The following is an 18,207-nucleotide window of genomic DNA, read 5'->3' as shown; positions in this document are numbered from 1 at the left end:
GATCCTCTCAAAATGAAACTAGGAGCTGGTGGAGTCTGGAGTTGATACCTTGGTTTCTTTCCAGAAACGCTGGATGATGTTCAGCTGAACAGCCTTTCCCCCAGTTTGTGACTTCTCTCATGTTCTTACCTCATAACTATATATATATAATATAATCCACTGCTTAATGCAATATAGTGTTCTGCTCATAGTATTCAGGACAGACATACTGTAAGAGTATGAAATTACAGAGAAGTCCGAGCCAAATGTCATTATAAATATAGTGTAGTCATGTGGAGAGGCAGTCCAGTTACCCTGCCTGGGAGAGTTCCAGCACTCTGCGTCAGCTGGGACGTTACACTGTACTTAACAGAAAATAATGGTCTACAAACCAGCTTATGTACAAAGACTTGAAAAGCTTCAATTTGTCTCACTCAAAACTTGTATAACTAAAATCTGTCTGGAGTTGCATTTTAATATTATGTCGATGAATAATATAATCGCACAAAATCCCACTGGCTCTCCTTTACAGTTCTGAGTGGAAGACTAGTGCACAATGAACAACTTATTTGATACCAACATAATTAATTCCACAGTACCTTATAGCATTATTAAAAAGCACTGAAATAAAGACAAAATGATATGCCTTTTGACTTCAAATTACACTTAAACTATAGGCCTGCAGAGAATGTAGAGCTGATACCCCCCAAGACTCTTTAGGACCTGTCTGAAATAAACATCTTTCACCTTTCTGGCTCAGTCTAAGGCTCATACTCGGCCATTCTCCAAATCAAAAGAGCATTTCTAATGTCACCATCAACTGCTTACTCAGGGAGAAATACCCCTGGCCCTCATGCTATTTTTAAACCATTTGAAGCACACAGGAGCTTGCATAAAGACTTGAATGTATTCTACATAAAAGCATATTAGTGGGACTCACTCCTTTTTAAACATGAATTGTGTTGATGGAATTAGAAAAGGAAATGTTTCTTCACACGAACGGGGGAGGGGAGGACAGAACAGACTTTCTGCTCAGGTGATTCAGAAACCCTGCTCTCCTTCAAGAAGCAAGTGAACAAATTCTAGACTCTCTGAACTGGCAAGAAGGGCTGTCTTGTATTTGCAGCCTGTTGTGCATATTGACCTAACCTTGAACATCTGATACGCAAGCCAGCTGCTGACACTCCTTGTACTTATAACACGTCCCAACATCACTTGCTGCCTTTTTTCTAGAAACCCCAGCAGAAATGCAGATGGCACATAGCCATGACATCAGCATAGGCTTGGTATGTAAAGGAATGTCCTTTTGCTGAGCACCGTGGCAAAGTATTCATGCTTTTCCCTAACGTACTGTGCATGTATACATGCTTTATTCCTTCCACATTCATAAAGCAGTCTAAATTTATCTCAATCTAAAACTATTCTTGATGCAAATACTTTTTCAAATAAGATCTCTAATCTTAAAATGTACTGTAGGAAGTGATTTATATACAGCACTAACATGTTTGTTTGCACACTAATTAACTCTAATTAACAGAATCATCCTAGTGATACAAATTACAGAGCTGAGAATAATATTTATCTCAGTTACATGTGCAATTACAGCAAATATAACACTAAAACAGGATATTTTAAACAATGAATCGAACACTTTGATTCCAACTTTTTCTTTAGGTGTTAACTTAGGCTTGTGAAGTTGTAAGCTTGTCTTTAGAGTAAAACGTTTTCCTAGTGACAGGGAGTTTTGTAAAAACACGATTCTAAAATCTACAGAAAATCCCATATCTTCCGAGACAGAGCAAACTGGTAGTGGGGGAAAAAAAAACATCCTGTAACATTCTGCTCTTAACAGGTGCTTTCCAAAACTATAAAAAAATACACTTAAAATGTTTTAATTTAAATTTACCTCAAGCCTGTGAAAGCATCTTAACTAAAGGACCAAGGACCTTTAGTTAAGGACTAAAGGACCAAGGCAAAAGTATTTTTGCTGTATGCTTGCCTTGCGAGAGTATTTGGCTCTGAATAGCATGCCAACATCGATCCCGCTTATCGATACTACTACTGACATCCGCATCAGCGATTGCTAAGCGATACCGGACAGAAACAGATGTTACTATCTATATCATTTAGCTTAAAGGTGCTGCAATGCATAAGCTACAGATCCCACCCCTCCCCCGACCCACAATAGCCTCGGATAAGCGTTTTTTCCCCCTCAAGAGCAATACTAGGGCGAAAATTGAATATATGCAAACGCAAACAATACGTTACCCAGTGCCAGGCCCACATGCTGACCAAAGCTTCGCAACAAGTTCCGAGACCCTAGAACCAAAGCGGCCATGTTTCCTTCCCCTTGACCTCAGCGTCGCGGTGTCAACGCTCGAGTCAGGAAGTGACCACGGGGGTGGACGAGAGTGACACCGCCTTCTGCCCAATCAGAGGCAGGGTTGCCCACTATAGCCAACCAGAACCCGGGAGGGGCGGGATATCCTATAGCTTCTCTTTGGAGCTGTGCGTCTTTGCGGGAGCTGCATGTCTGTAGAGTTTACACATTCAGGTTCAAAGCCAATTTAGAAAAGACAATTAGATGGATTCAAAGAGAAGCGGTTTAATAAATAATACAAAAATATCACCAATATTAAATTAATTTTCGAGGTCACCTTTCGGAGAGGTCTTACTTGGACTGTAAAGTTGTTGTGTCCTGTCTCTGGCTGGTACAGCAATTTACACCAATTTTTTTTATATCTGTTTTTTTTTGCAGGCAGAATACGGAGTTCTGGTGTTATTGGGGTTGCATGGGATTGAAGAAAGCCAGCAACAGGATATTATTATCAGGGACTTGCAGGTTACAAGTACAATAGCCAGCAGCCATATCACCCTGCAGCTCACAACTAGCAACCCACTGAAGCTAAGCAGGTGTGAGCCTGGTCAGTACCTGGATGGGAGACCTCCTGGGAAAAACTAAGGTTACTGCTGGAAGAGGTGTTAGTGGGGCCAGCAGGGAATGCTCACCCTGCTAGGTCCATGTTGGTCCTAATGCCCCAGTATAGTGACGGGGACACTGTACTGTAAACAGGTGCCATCCTTCGGATGAGACTTAAAACTGAGGTCCTGACTCTCTGTGGTCATTAAAAATCCTCGGGCGTTTCTCAAAAAGAGTAGGGGTGTAACCTTGGCGTCCTGGCCAAATTTCCCATTGGCCCTAATAATCCCCATCTATGAACTGGCTTCATTACTCTGCTCTCCTCCCCACTGATAGCTGGTGTGTGGTGAGCGTTCTGGCGCACTATGGCTGCTGTTGCATCATCCAGGTGGATACTGCACATTGGTGGTGGTGGAGGGGAGTCCCCATTACCTGTAAAGTGCTTTGAGTGGAGTGTCCAGAAAAAGCGCTATATAAGCAATTATTATTATTATAATATCATCTCAGATAAATGAAATATCATCTCAGTACATCTCATCCATACCATCCCGGATACCATTTCCAGTATGTTGCAGAACTGGTCTAATTCAGTTTATTGCACATTGCTCCAAAGCTAAACTGGTTAGACCAGGTACTCTTCTTCACTCACCTGTCACTCATGGCCATGGCCATACCCAAGTGTGGGTATGACGCCTGACGCTGCCTTTATTCCTTATTCATCATCCTCTGAAGGTCAAGGTGACATTAGACCAGTAGTGCTTTATACTTAAGTATGAGTCCAGATTTAGCACAGGACATGTGGACAGTGCCTTTTGTTGTTAACTAATAAAGAGCAAATGAATGGTTTTGTCTATGTGCAATGAAAACAGTTTTTGTAAAACAGCTTTATTAAAATGTTTCTGTAAGTCTCCATGCCACCACAGTTATTGAGTGATGTGATGATGGCATGAAATTGTTTTTATAGGAGTTTTTTTAAGATTGTGATTTGACATTTGCTGTACTGCAGAGATATTCTTTCTCTGTAGTTTGGGTAGGATTGTCAAAACCTTTGTTTTTACGTGGATATTTTGGAGGATTTGAGGAAATATAGAGGTAAATTGAAGGATTCATTATCTGGGATTCAGGATGATGAGAGAAACCCAGGATCTGTTTCTCACAGCAGAACAGAATAAATCCTTAGCTTTAAATTTCTTTTACGTTTTTAGAGTGGTGGGAGTGTGGAACATGCTACCCATGTTCCACACTGAAGACGGTGCCAGGCGAAGTCTTTGGATCAAACAAGTTCTTGCAAATAAGGGGGTTGGAGGGTGAATGGCCTCCTCTCGTTTGTCACCTCTCTTATGTACCAGCAGCCATATTTTTATACCAGCTCTTATACCAGCAGCCATATCACCCTGCAACTCACAACTGGCAACCCCTTGAAGCTAAGCAGGTGTGAGCCTGGTCAGTACCTGGATGGGAGACCTCCTGGGAAAAACTAAGGTTGCTGCTGGAAGAGGTGTTAGTGGGGCCAGCAGGGGGCGCTCACCCTGTGGTCCATGTGGGTCCTAATGCCCCAGTATAGTGATGGGGACACTATACTGTAAACAGGCGCCATCCTTCGGATGAGATGTAAAACCGAGGTCCTGACTCTCTGTGGTCATTAAAAATCCCAGGGCGCTTCTCGAAAAGAGTAGGGGTGTAACCCCGGTGTCCTGGCCAAATTTCCAATTGGCCCTTACCAATCATGGCCTCCTAATACTCCCCCTCTATGAATTGGCTACATTACTCTGCTCTCCTCCCCACTGATAGCTGATGTGTGGTGAGTGTTCTGGCGCACTATGGCTGCCGTCGCATCATCCAGGTGGATGCTACACATTGGTGGTGGTGAAGGGGAGTCCCCATTACCTGTAAAGCGCTTTGAGTGGAGTGTCCAGAAAAGCGCTATATAAGTGTAAGCAATTATTATTATTATTATGTGCTTTTGAAATAAAGGCACAGATGCACAGTCAATAACTTTGCGCCTGCGCAGTGGGCAAGGGCACCGATCCCGGAAGTGACGCATCGCCCCTGTTCCAGGAAGAAGGGCAGCGGCGACCGTGGAGCTGCGTCAGTGACGGTTTACCAAGGTAACTGGGGTTTTACTTCGATTTCACATGGCGAACGGTTGTTGTGTGGTTATTCGTTAATGTAGTTGTGTTCTGTAACGATTATTAGTGTTAGTCCTTTTACGTGGCAATGTAAAAATTGTGTGGGATTGGGGTTACGTTATCATTCCCAGTCCAGCAGTGACGAACCACAGGCTTAGCCGTGTTTAAATAACAAGCAGAAGGGGAAGAAATTGAAGATAAACGTTTTGGAGCTCAAACTTTGATTGTAAATCTGCTTGGGTTGTGAAGGGATTTTGATGTTGAAAGTCAGTATTAATGTTTCAACTATCGGACTATGGACTATGGATTCGGCCGTAAGGCCCTTAGTAACATGAAATAAACTTTTTATTTCTGCCCACCATTTGTATTGAAAAAGAAACTAAAGTCGGTTGTTGTTTGTCCTTGGACCGTTTGGTTTCGATATTTGTTTTGACCTTTGAGTTTAATTTTGTTTTGTTTACATCCATCGATAAGCGATCCGAGCATGCTGGCTTGTCAGTTAACAAGCTTTTTTCAGGAGGAGACTGGACTCCTAAATTAGTGAGATGTTTAATATCTCTTCAGGATGCGTTGCTTTAACAGCCTCGGTCGCCGTGGGCCCCTGCTGTTGTTGATGTTCGGTAGAAACGAAAAGTACGAAACCCCAACAACTCGAATTACGAATAATTATTATTATTATTAACTCGTGAGCGTCTGCGGGTCGTGACGACACTGTGTTGGCGGCTGCACTGGCCAATCGCAGGCCAGGGCCTTCAGTGGTGTTTACCTAACGGGAATGTCAACAGTGGCCCCGGACCAATAGGGGGGTCCGGGGGGCGGGTCCGTCGAGTCTGAGCGAGTCAGGCTGGTGTTGCTCATGAGCGTCTGGGAAATTCTGTTGGTGATGAGCTGTCATGATCTGCACGACTGGGGAATTTCGGCAGCTCTGTCGGCGAAGGTTACACAAAACCTTTGAAACCCACCTCACCCCCCCAATCACTCGTTTCTGTCTGCGTGCCATTGTACTGTAAAATGAACGTGGTTTAATAGTGGACGTTGTGAACGATGATGCTTTTCAACTGATCTTTCGTTTTGAATCACACCTTAAGCGTTAAAGCCTTTCATGCACATAAAAAAAACCAAACGGTTATTTTTAGTAGTTACTAAAAGTCTTGAGTTTTACGTAGGCAAAGATGTTTTATGTAGGCAGTTTTATTTTTTGTAATTGGTTTCTGATGTTCCCAGCACTGACGTCTCGGCACTTATTGACTTGTCAGACGGATTCATATTTGTGATTGTTCACCTTTGCCCGGTGCTGGTAGGATTCCTGGGAAAAAAGCTGATCTAGTCCTGTACGGTTTCTGGCTGAGTTGTTTTAAATTGATCCTGGATGGAAATTGTGCTGTTTAATCGGGCCCTACTTGTGCCAACGTGGCCAATGACAACCGAGTTGTTGCCAGTCCCAGCTAGGAGCCTGTCGACTCTGAACGATCTCATCTCCAAGCACACCACAATGTGTTGTGTCATGGTCTGTGTTGGAAATCTGAGTTGCAGAGTAGCAGATAGGGGAGTCTTCAAAACCACCACTTCTCTTTATGGGTTCTTTGAATTCAGTTTCTAATCACTCTGTTTTGCGAAGTACAGTCTGTGGAATGATACTGGTGTGCGATCTGCAGTTGTGTGATATGATAGTCTGATGAGTTGTCACGTGATTAAACATTGAGGACAGCTCTGTGCTTTATCCTAATTGAGGAAGTGAGACCTTGCTGGATGAATGTGACTGCAGGTTGCAGAATGAGTAAATTTCTTAAATGACATGATTCTCATTTGGTACAATGCAAGGCTTACCTTTTATGAGTTTGTATATTAATTCTGTTATTAATTTTAGGGTACAATTAGACAGTGAAGGGTTCTGCTCTGATATCTAATATCTGTGAGCTCTTTTTACAAAAAAGATCATGAAAGCTATGTGTTAGATGGGGATGTTTTTCATGGAATGCTAAACTGTTAATTGCTTGGAGATGACAAAGTAGATTCTTTGGGAAATGAGTTCTGTAGTTCTACATGGGTAAAGTACACCTAGTTTACAAAAATGAAACTCATGCGACTGGCCTCTAAAGATAAGTACTAACCAATGAAGAACATCAGGAGAGAATCAGATTTCTGTTCTGAGCTGCTTTGTAACTAGACAACATAACTGCATGCAGGACTCTGCTTTGATGACAAAGATAAACTGTCATCAAATTGCAATAGATCAGAACACACATAACCTTCAGGATCGAGGTCACACAGATCTCTTCCTTTGAAAATCTAGTCAGCCCTTTAAAAAAGCAAAATTAAAAAAAAGTTCTTTGCTCATGAAATCTCTCATGAATGACTATTCACATGGACATTTAACAGTGGTGGCAGGACTTGATTCCATCAAATTGATTCTGACTGAATTAGGTGTGATCATGAAACTGATTTCGCTTACTATGTAAGGAGCTCTTTTAACTCTCATCTAAAGAAAGAAAGTCTGGGAATAAAAAGGCTCTTCCTGCATATCCAGTCTTTCCTTTTGACATGGAACAGTTCCTTTATGTCACTGAACTGTACAGCTAATTAGCAGAGATCTGCAGGGCTGTATTGTACTTGCCATCTGTTTCTCATACCATTAGTATCTGAGGTATCTGAAAAAATATAAACTGTCGTTATTTTTTTTGGTAAGAATTAAATGGAGGTTGTGAATATTCAGAGCCTTGAGTACAATGGTAACAGGTGAAAGAATACTAGTAACTAGTAGCAGAGATGGTGAAGTAATTTCCACTGCTTTCCATTTGCTGGACGTGCTGTGTGTCCACACCCCTCCTGTGTGCGTTAACAGCATCTGAAGGATGAGAGCCGAACCCAGGAGCCCTTCCTCGTGGGTTCGACACAGCAGCCGACAGGTTTTAAGACTCATCCTGGAGTTGGAACAGAACTTTTTACTAGATGGGAAACTAGTATAACTTAAGCTGGACTGGAACTCGAACTTCAAGTAATGAAGCACGAGGGAATTCCTACACAATACCCCCCTTAGCCATGATATACTGCTTCATCACTTCAGATCTTACTGTAATTGCTGACGTTTACTGTGCTCTTGGCAGTCTTGTGTGTCCTATTAATTCAGGCTTAGAACTGCAGTACTTAGCTTAATAGAAACAACAAAATAGCTATGATTGTAAATCACGAGCTGCACCATAAGCAATTCCAATGATTACAAGATGAAGCAGGCTACATCAGACATGAGAACAACAAACATATATCCTGGTCTTTCAGGCAAACTGCCCTGATTTATAAGTTGGTACTATAATTTCTAAATATTTAAAAAACTTTTGACCTTGTTTATAAACTTGTAATATATTTTTTCGGACTTATTTGGAGTTACCTGTGTTTTTTCCGGTTGAATTATTGACCCTTAGTGGGGTATAAGACAAGCCTGACTTGGCGTCAAGGCAGTGCTGTCACCCGAGCAGAGCCTGAGTCTTACACTTTACCGGCACCTCTCTGTGATGTGGATCACACATTTATTGTTGCTTTTTTTCTAAGCTTTTTTCTTCCTTTTAGAACTCTTGTGGTAACATTTCCAAATGCTCTTTTCTGGTATTCTAAAACCATGTTTGTTTGCCATTTTATTTTATTTTAGGACATCCAATTAAATTAAAAACCAAGTGAGGATGAAAGGTGGCTTGAACTGAATATTTGTTTGTAGGGGAATTACGCAGGGTAAGTTAATAAACACACATGAGCATTTTTTTAAAACCAAGATGATCTCTTCTGGTCAAAAAGGAACATTGAAAAGAAGTAAAAATAAACTCAGTGCAGTGCAGGTTCAGGTTGATTTAGGTGATGTCATACAGTCACACATGTTGATGCGTTTTGCTCTTCTCCTTTAGCCATTATTCCATGTCAGTTTACTTGATTTGATAATGCAGTATTAATCAGTTTTTTAAAGGGCTTTGCATAAGAGAAGACACACATTCTGTTCTGTAAGTATCCGATCTGTTACAGTAAGACAAACTCCTGAAAGCAGTTCAGGTAGGGAGCTGGGTCAGCATGCATAGGCTGCAAAGGAACATGTAAAGTTTCTTCCATGCTGAAAGGAAAAGAAAAGAGACAAAATGTTTCAGCTGTGGAGCCTTCTGCAGGTGTCAATTGAAGTCTTCACAGCCAAAACGTTGTTTCATTTCTTTTCCTTTCAGCATAGAATAAACTCCAGAAAGGAATTATCGGCTTCTTGTGAACAATGTGCGGATGGCAGTAGCAAGCATGCAGGTTTCCATGTTGTTAACAGTTTGAGGTGTGGTTTCTTCTGCTTTATGAAATATGATGCTGATGTCCTGGACTCTTTATGACTTGGCTTGAAACACATTTTTATTTTTTATTTCACTGACATGATGAAGAATATAGCTTAGTCTTGCTGTGTAAGAGGTGGTGATTAATTTTTTTTTTCTGCAAATGACAACATGAATAATTTGTGTGAAACGCAAAAAGCACAGTGTCCACGGCAGACATGAGAACAGTAAAATGATTATAAACAGGAGGAGGCCAGTCAGCCCATCTAGCCTGTTTGGTATACCTTATTGATCCAAGGATCTCATCCAGCTGTTTCTTGAAGGAAGCAAGGGTATTAGCATAGGTTTGACGCATTTACACAGTTCAAAGAGATACAGGACTGTAGACATCCCCGTTTATCAAATTGTCACATCTCCCACCAGTTACTTAAGGTAGCACATAAAAATCTTGAATAACAATTAAAGTACAGAAATGATCAGAAACTTTAATGACAACTACAGATGATGACTAGAGATCTGAGGCCTAGGGATCTTATGAGATAATCCCTGCATTGGAGGGGGGCTTACCATACTAAATAAGGCATAAAGTTGGGAATAAATAATAAATTCAGAACTTTGAACCAATTTCTTAGTCTGGAATACAATCTACTAAAAGCCTCACAGGCTCTACCCAATACAGGAATGGGCCCTGAGATGGTAATTTCTTTGTTTTTTGTTTTTAGCTTATTTTGAAGTATTTTTAAATCTTCTGTTTGGATTTTTGATTGTGCCAGCTATATATCATGTGTACCAGCATGCACATCCACTATGGAGAATTTTCATGCTGCTGATTTAGCTTGTTTATTTGACATGTAATATCATTAACTAGAGCCCCTGTGTAACATTTAACCACAAATGTTGTGCCTCTTCCAACATGTTTCACAATGTAATCACCAGCTAACAACATTATCTATTTATGTATAAAGGTTCAGCATGTTACCTGAGAGAATCATAACTTTTCCTTAGGGCAACTCTAGGAACAGAGGGAGCAGCCTTGGGCCTGAATGCTTTCTAATTGAACCTGCGTGTGTCTGAAGGAGTAGAGATAGAGGCCTTTAGGTAGAAATCCATCACAGGAATAGGAATTTAAAGCATCCCTTCTGGGAAGTGGTCTGAATAGTATAAAACGTCTTCTCTTCAAAGCTTGAATTCACTCAATTTACAAATGCTTATTGACTTACTGTACACTTTTGAGGGTACAGATTCTGTTTAACAATGTGTTACTAATGACAGCTTTTTTTGAAAGAGTTGTTAATAACAGAAGTGAGTTTTTGCATCATAAGGCATGTTATTGAAATCCCCAATGTTTAACCAGTTGTTTTGCCCATATACTAGAGCATAACCAGCAATGATTGCACATACGTGTGGTAATACATGCATAAAATTCCCTCTAATCCTGAAGATACCACAGTTTGCTGGTATTTTATTGTGATCCTGATGTTGCCGTTTTGCATACAATTTGAAAGTGAAACTGCAGGTGACCAGAGGCAGACTGGCACCACATGGTGAAGATCTAAGCAAGGAGACAAACTGATGCAAAACGTTCTCCAGACTGGAGCTGAACCACTGCTGAATTACTGAGTTATTAAAAAAGTTACCAGTCTGTGGGATTTATTTTTTCTTGTGTTGATCAGTTAGTTATGTTTAGTTACACATGATTAGTTATATTTTATAAAACATCTAATTTGATTCATAATCAATTTGGAGTTTTCTTGTTCACAGGTTCCTTTATAGTTTGTGGCTTTATTGTTAAAATTGTTTATAGAAAATGCAACTGACTGGCCGGGTAGGGTTACAACATGATGGCAACATGGAAAGCGTTATTGTTAGTAATCTAATAAATTAAGCAGGTGGCTTAAAGATGTTTTTGAATACAAAAATTAGCCTCTTATCTCTGTGGGGTTCTGTTTAATTGTGAAGGTTGTATTTGTTCATACTGTGTCATAATGGGGCAGTGTAAAATAGTCGTTATGCCTCATAGCTGGACAGTTGGGGGTTCGAATTCCCACAGTAAGCAGCTGTTGTAGCTTTGAGCAAGGTGCTTTAGCCCAGTTGCTCTAGTCCCCCCAGTTCTCTGAATTGGACCCGGCTTTGCTGGGGCTAGTGCTACAATGGACAGGCCTCCAGTCCCACCAGCTGGCTCCCCACTGTGGCAACTGGGATGAGCTGCAGCCTGTGAAGATTTGTTTTATTTAAGAAGGAATCGGAGGCTTTTTGGCCAGTCTGGGTCGTGTATGCAAACCATTCTGAGCCACTTTAATTCTGAGCAGATTTATCTCACAGGTAATTCACAAAGTATCATTTGATTCCCTGGATCAAGAACGATTTTTATTTCAACAGACAGTTGTTGCAAAAGTAAAATAAATTCCCAGTGAATAATATTGTTCCTTTATTATTTTTTAAACAGAAATATTACGTTTCGGAATGGCACATTTCCTTGAAAGTCCGTCATCCAGTAGCGCTATGGAAACGTCCAACTTTGCCCATGTGATCTTCCAAACCGTGGCGAAGGGCTACCTACCCCACGCTGCTCTCGAGTGCCATTATACTCTCACCCAGTACATTAAGCCTCACCAGAAGGACTGGGTTGGCATCTTTAAGGTAAGGATGCTTTTGCTTTGTCTTGCTCTCGATCTCAGTATGCATGGCTATGTCTGTTTATAACACATGCTGCTGCGTGTTTGATCACGTCACTTGTGCCAGCGAAGCGTTATTCGTCCGCTTGCCTCATTTGTAAGTTCATGCCAAAAATGTATGTAGGTTTAAATGTATGTTTAAGTTGTCATAGGATAGAGTGAAGCATTAAAAGCTTGTTTTACTCAGAGTTTTATGACATGAGTGATAAGCTCTCTGGGCTCTGGTCTTGCTCCCTCTGAACTTTGCTAAAAGATGCATTTGAAAATGCTTATTTAGAGCACTGCCTTTTTTAAAGACAGTGAAAGGAAAAAGATGCCCTTTCCTTCTCTGTAATCTACAGTAGTCTAGACTGAAAGCCTGGCAGCCTGTAGGCAGTGGAATGGTGACTAGGTGTAGTGATGTTCTTTGACAATGTATGACAGGAGTTCTGACCTGCCGTGGGAGCAGCAGACATCTTTGCTGTGCATGTCCACCGTTCTGCCTCCCTGAAGCTCCTGCCGCAGTGCCTCGTTGTGCCTTGCCTCTCCACAGACCTGCCAGCTGCTTCAAACAGGGCTACAGCGGTGTTCAGGCTCTGTTGGACTTCCGAAAGAGGATAAAGGAAACATGGCTTCGCTCGTTATTTCACCGCAGGGGGCGGCTCAAGCACGAGAAAGCTTGAGCACACCCCTCAAAGTGCAGCCAGCTCAACTCCCTGACCCCTCCGCGAAGTCCCATATATTTTCCCCCAGAGCTGTGGAATAGGGACTCTTATTACTGTAGATATGAGGGCGGTTACTTCCTCCCCTGTCTGTGGTATCTGATGGCTCCACACCCTCGGAGGAACTGATGCATAAAGCATCCCTGGCTTTCAGAGCCCAGGACTGTCCTTCCAGCTCATGGCTGCTGTGCTGCCCCTCCACAGCGCACAGATTCAGACAGGGCCACAGATTTACGTCTTTCCTCCCGTTTTCTGTACTCCACCAAGATGACGGTGCTCAGGGAGAAAAACAGACCAGCAGCGGACAGTTTTTGGCACTTTTACATTCAAAACATTGTTTGGATGATTGAAAAGGGATAAACCTCCCTTTGAGGACGTTCCCACCAGACCCCACAATGCCTTTTGTTCCTCAGCCTTGGTCTTTGCAATTATGCTGGTACTAACATGCGCTCACGTGCACGAGTAAATTACTGTTTGCAGAAGAAAAACATGAAAAGACTACTTTTTCCAGCAGTCCAGTCTTCAAATCTGGCACGGTGGTTGTTTCTATACACACCTGCGTTTCTGTATTTGTGGATGCTTGTCATATTGATGTACTCTTCTGTGTTCCACTGAAATCATGCTTCATCTGGGAGAAACAGGACCTAGAACAAATACTTTTGGCACTTTAAAATAGGATGTGTCACCTGAACGATAAAAAAAGTTGTTTGTATTCCAGAGATATCTCCACCATTTTTTTTTAGGGGTTGCTATCTTAATAAGGACATTTTTCACACATAGATATAAATCTATAAATACTAATGTGTATTTAATTTAACGTGAGACTGTGGTCAATTTTAGTGCTAATAGGTTAACATCTGCTACAAATATTTTGGGAGTGCTTTAGAAATAACTTAAAAACATCCCAGAGCTTTCTGATTGGTCAGATCAGTTCCCCTGTATAATGCTCAATAGAATTGCGTTGAGAAAGCTCTACTCAGTAGAGATGGAGCAAGACTTACAGTAGTTTTACACCTCATTCCATGTCCAGTCTACCAGCCACTGCGTTACCGTCCAAAACAACAATTACTGCTTCCTCCTCAGGTTGCACAGCATAGCGAAGGGGTTCTGCGTTGTAAATTCGAATTGCTTTTTTAAAGTCTTTTGAACGTTAAGTAACTGTAGAGTTTATCATTTTCAAAATAATGGTTGTTGTCTGTGTGTTTTCATATGTCTGAATGAAGTGGGAGCACAGAGATAAAGTAATAGTTGTGGAAAGTCAGAAAGTCAAGAAAATTAATCATGATCATCATGGAAAACGTCTCCTTTGAAATAGCCAGAAAACTGCTGAATTCTAGATTAGGTGCTAGTTATGATGAATGTGCATCCAGCATCATTACATTAATAAATGATAACATATGACCTATTTCTGGTGCACTAGACTCATTGGTAAATATTTTAATATAAAATATGAAGGTTGGCAAAGAGGTTGACGGTTTTGGCCTTACTTTCCTGTTTGAAGTTTTACAGACTGTTATGAGTGCAATAATTGATGAAATAACCTGCATCAGTTCTAGAAGACTAAATTAAAGAAATTATGTATTCTCTGGTCTAATGTCACACACGCATCCAGGAAATATTTCTGTTTAATTATACAAGAAATTTGCTTTGATGATAAAAGATGAGAGTATAGTGTACTTAATATTGGTTACACTTCCTCTTACAGTGGCAGAGAACGTTGCGTGGTTATAGCAGATAATAATAATTATAAAACAGGGTGGCGCAGTGGGAGGATCACAGAACTGGGACCTTGGGTAAAGTTTGTAGGGTGCTGTCTGTGTGGAGTGTGTATGTTCTCTCTGTGTTCACGTGGGCTTCCTCAGGGTGCTCCGGTTTCCTCCCACAGTCCAAGGACATACCGGAAGGTGAGTTGGCGTCTGGAAGAGTTGGCCCTGGTGTGAGTGAGCTTGTGTGTGTGTGTCCCCTGTGAAGAACTGGCATCCCAGGGTGTATCCTGCCTGGATAGGCTCCCGCCCCCCCCTCCCCCTTCCCCAAGCCCTGTACTGGATGAAGAGGTTTGAAAATGGAATAATTTCAGAAGTTTCAAAGCTCAGTGCCAGGAAGTGTGTAAGAAGAGCAAACATGCTATGAGAAGGTCATTCTGTAGATTCAAGAGGCTTGTCACACTGGAGGAGTGTAGTGTATTTGTTAGAATAGCTGAAGGCAGGAGGTTAGATACTTGCATCAGGTACCATGATGGGTGGTAATGTGTATAAGGAATATTGCATACAAAATCAGCTAGCACAATCTTCTTTCTTTAAAAATAAAATGCTGTCTTTTATTTTTAACATTAAGTTGGCATTTGAGAGTTGTCAAGGTTAGGAAATAGTTTGCCGACTCTCTTTATTAAAATAAAACTCACCCTCCAAACAAAGCTCCTCTGTTTGAGGAGGCTCTTCTGTTTCTAGCAGAGAAATGGGAGAACAGCCAGAGTATGTGCTGCCAACTGATAAAATAAGTATACAGTTCAGTAATGTTCGGAGAGCCTGCACTTATAACAATAAATCTCGGAAGAGAACATGCTGAAAGATGTGTGCTGTATGCAATGCAGTTGTATCACAGTTATCAAGGATACCTGTGCTGTGAGTCACTGGCCTGAAGGGAGGTTTTGCCAAAGAAAGCTGCAGTGCTTGTAGTTTGTAAGTTCACACTGCCCCCTAGTGACTAAAGATGCTCTAGGGTGACGCGGACCCTACTGTGGTATTCAGGACTGAATGTTCCAGTTGGAATTGGAGTATTTTTCAGACTGTTCTAGTGTCCATGGACCCCAGTGTGTTTTTCTGGTGCTGGCACGGGAGAAAAATGATTATTTTAAACTTTGGTTAAATTTTTTCCCCCTCTAATAGTTACACTGTAAAGGAAGATTCATGTCGTTTGGTCAGCTTTGTGCAACCTCTTTGCCAGTTTTTTTTTTTAAAGCTTTTTCAATATTTTTTTGTGACTTAGTATTCAAAATTTGTTTTTCTAAAGTTAACCTTCTTGACTACCAGAAGGTTTCTTTTCACCTTGAGCGGTGTACTTCTGTACCAATACGTTGATGTTATGTTGTAAAATGTCTGTACATAAAATACGTTTCTATTTAGATCTCTGCTACCATACAGGACCTCTTTTACCAACTAAGTTAGAAGTGTGTGTAGGATTCCAAAAAGTATTCAGAGACTGATTTTTCCCTCCTTTCTGTGTGTCTGGATATACTGTGTCTGGCCTGTTCCCGTCTGAACGTGCAGAAGCTACATCAGTTAGCTCTTTGATGTCGTGCAATAGGAAAAGTTAAAAGCGACATCATGAGAGTTCTGAAGGAGAGCTGGGAGTGTTGCCTGGGAGGGCTGGAGAAAGCAAACATGTAATTTATAATTAAGCTGTCACAGTGCTGCAGAACCACTCAGTACAGAATGACTCATGTGGAGTTGAGAGTTTTTTTCCTTATATCTTGTAAATACATGTTGCTCAAGGACTATTGCATGTTAATAATATCTTTCTTTGAATTTATAATTATATACAAAGGAAATATTTTTGATACAATGCGATAACACCCTATGAAGCTGCAAAGGAAGTATTGGAGCCCCATCTGAACTCGTGTAATTCTCCTGGAATAGGATAAATGTGTTAAATTAATGACAGAATGATGTCATACAGTATATAAATGAGTATGGGTTATTAAACATTATGCTTAATCAATTATTCTTTAAATTATACCATTACTATAGTTAAAAAATCATTGTGTATTAGTCATATTTTAACATTTCTTTGCATTTGAACAGTTGCTATGATTTTCATATGCAACATTTAATAATTAAAATATTTTCAGGTAAAATTTTAAAGTTGAATAACACTTACAATGAGTTACTGTATTGATGTTACCTCTAACATATCATAGTCTTATTATTACTCTTAAATACCCTTAAGTATTTTTAAGTTAATAAGTAGCCACTGAAATTATTAAACTAGGGAGCTGCTTTAGCATGCGTAGGCTACAAAGGAACAAGTAAAGGTTTATTCTGTGCTGAAAAGAGAAGAAAGGAAACACAGCGTTTCAGCTGTGGAGCCTTATTCAGGTGTGAAGTTAGTTAAGATTCACAAATAGCTTGTGTAGGTGTGGTACTCTTTCAGACATGTTCTAATGTTTTGAAGAATTAGTAAGAATGTGGAGTTGTGAAAAACCTAAAATAACTTTGCTTATATCTGTTTTATTGTTTTCAAGCTGCCTGAAAGTGAAACATCATAAAATTAAACAATGCTACACTAGTTAGGTGAATATTGTTAGTATGCATTTGTAATTTATTATACCACACAGCAGTGTTACCAAAAATACATTTCCTTCAGTATTATTTCTCCAATTCCAATTCAATATCGGTCTGTATCTGGAACAAATTAATATTTTTCCCTTGTCTGCTTGCCTTACTGTGTGTTCTTTTTAGCTTCCTGTTAAAAAAATCTCTCTGCTTTGTGAGGTTATTTTGCAGTATAGAAATGCTGGGTGTATTAAGTCTTTTCAGTAGATTTTGCTAAGTTTGAAAATGCTATTAGACTTTGCTTAAGCCAAAAAAGTCCAGTTTTTACTTGGGTGTGAAGATCATTATAAATCTGTGCCCTTATGCCTTTAAGTGAAGCTGACAGCTTTATGATTGAGGGTTTAAATTATGGATGTATTTTTTGTGCTTCCCCTCATCAGGCATCAGTTAACAACACATAAAATTTATATAATTACATCTTTGTTTCTGTTTTGAAGTACATGTAAAATTTTCACCTATTTTTTTCCTCCTCTTTTAACTCTGCTTCAAGAAACCAGCCCCAAACCTCACTGGAACACATTTTGGGAACATATACACTTTCTCTTACAGAGACATTAATTATTTTTGTATTTTTATGATTGCACCTAGGTTGTTTTCCACTTTATGAAGTAAATATCTCTTTTCAAAGTTTTAAAAAACTGTAAGATAGATGTTATTGTGATTATTATATAAATAATCTATATATTTTTTATATTTACAAAAAATAATACTACCTATGGTACCATTGTCACTTAACTGATCTGATTTGATGTTGAGACATATTTGTTACAAACCTGTATTGTGTTTTTATGGTTCCCTTTGGGTTTGAACTGTATACATTTTATTATGATAAATCTATTGCTGTACAGATTTATTTTTGCATTGAATATGTCCTTTTTTCTGAAAGATGTGAACATGTGCCTCTAAGTTTTTTATAGCTGACACAAGGAGATCAGCGCCTGTGTAATTAAGGCCGGTAATGGTGTTGTTTTCTTTTCTCTAGGTTGGCTGGAGTACAGCTCGAGATTACTATACTTTCTTGTGGTCACCTCTTCCTGAAAACTATGTAGAAGGAACCTCGGTTAACCGTGTGGTGGTATTTCAAGGTAAGTTGTAATTATATCATTTCAAGTCTCCTCTACAAGCAAGCCCTTATACAACTTTGAAAACCTATATTCCTTTTAAGGATTATATTGAAAAC

At 40.1% G+C, this 18,207-nt stretch overlaps 2 protein-coding genes across 2 annotated transcripts in view; one reads left to right on the top strand and one right to left on the bottom strand.

Moving 5' to 3' along the window:
* LOC148650773 (3-hydroxyisobutyrate dehydrogenase, mitochondrial-like) overlaps positions 1-2,390 on the bottom strand; it is a 43,244-nt gene extending 40,854 nt beyond the window's left edge. The window contains exon 1 of the mRNA XM_088600303.1: positions 2,248-2,390. Coding sequence (XP_088456429.1) covers positions 2,248-2,317 — 70 coding nt within the window. The 5' untranslated portion in view covers positions 2,318-2,390. The remainder of the gene's footprint in view (positions 1-2,247) is intronic.
* Positions 2,391-4,894: 2,504 nt separating this feature from the next.
* LOC148650772 (tax1-binding protein 1 homolog B-like) overlaps positions 4,895-18,207 on the top strand; it is a 37,776-nt gene continuing 24,463 nt past the window's right edge. The window contains exons 1-3 of the mRNA XM_088600301.1: positions 4,895-5,007; positions 11,767-11,960; positions 18,010-18,112. Of these exons, the coding sequence (XP_088456427.1) occupies positions 11,784-11,960; positions 18,010-18,112 (280 nt within the window). The 5' untranslated portion in view covers positions 4,895-5,007; positions 11,767-11,783. The remainder of the gene's footprint in view (positions 5,008-11,766; positions 11,961-18,009; positions 18,113-18,207) is intronic.

Source organism: Lepisosteus platostomus, chromosome 12, assembly GCF_059453375.1.
Source record: "Lepisosteus platostomus isolate fLepPlt1 chromosome 12, fLepPlt1.hap1, whole genome shotgun sequence".
Classification (NCBI taxonomy): domain Eukaryota; kingdom Metazoa; phylum Chordata; class Actinopteri; order Semionotiformes; family Lepisosteidae; genus Lepisosteus; species Lepisosteus platostomus.
Note: the sequence above shows the minus strand (reverse complement) of the source record. Positions and strands in the feature narration are given on the sequence as shown.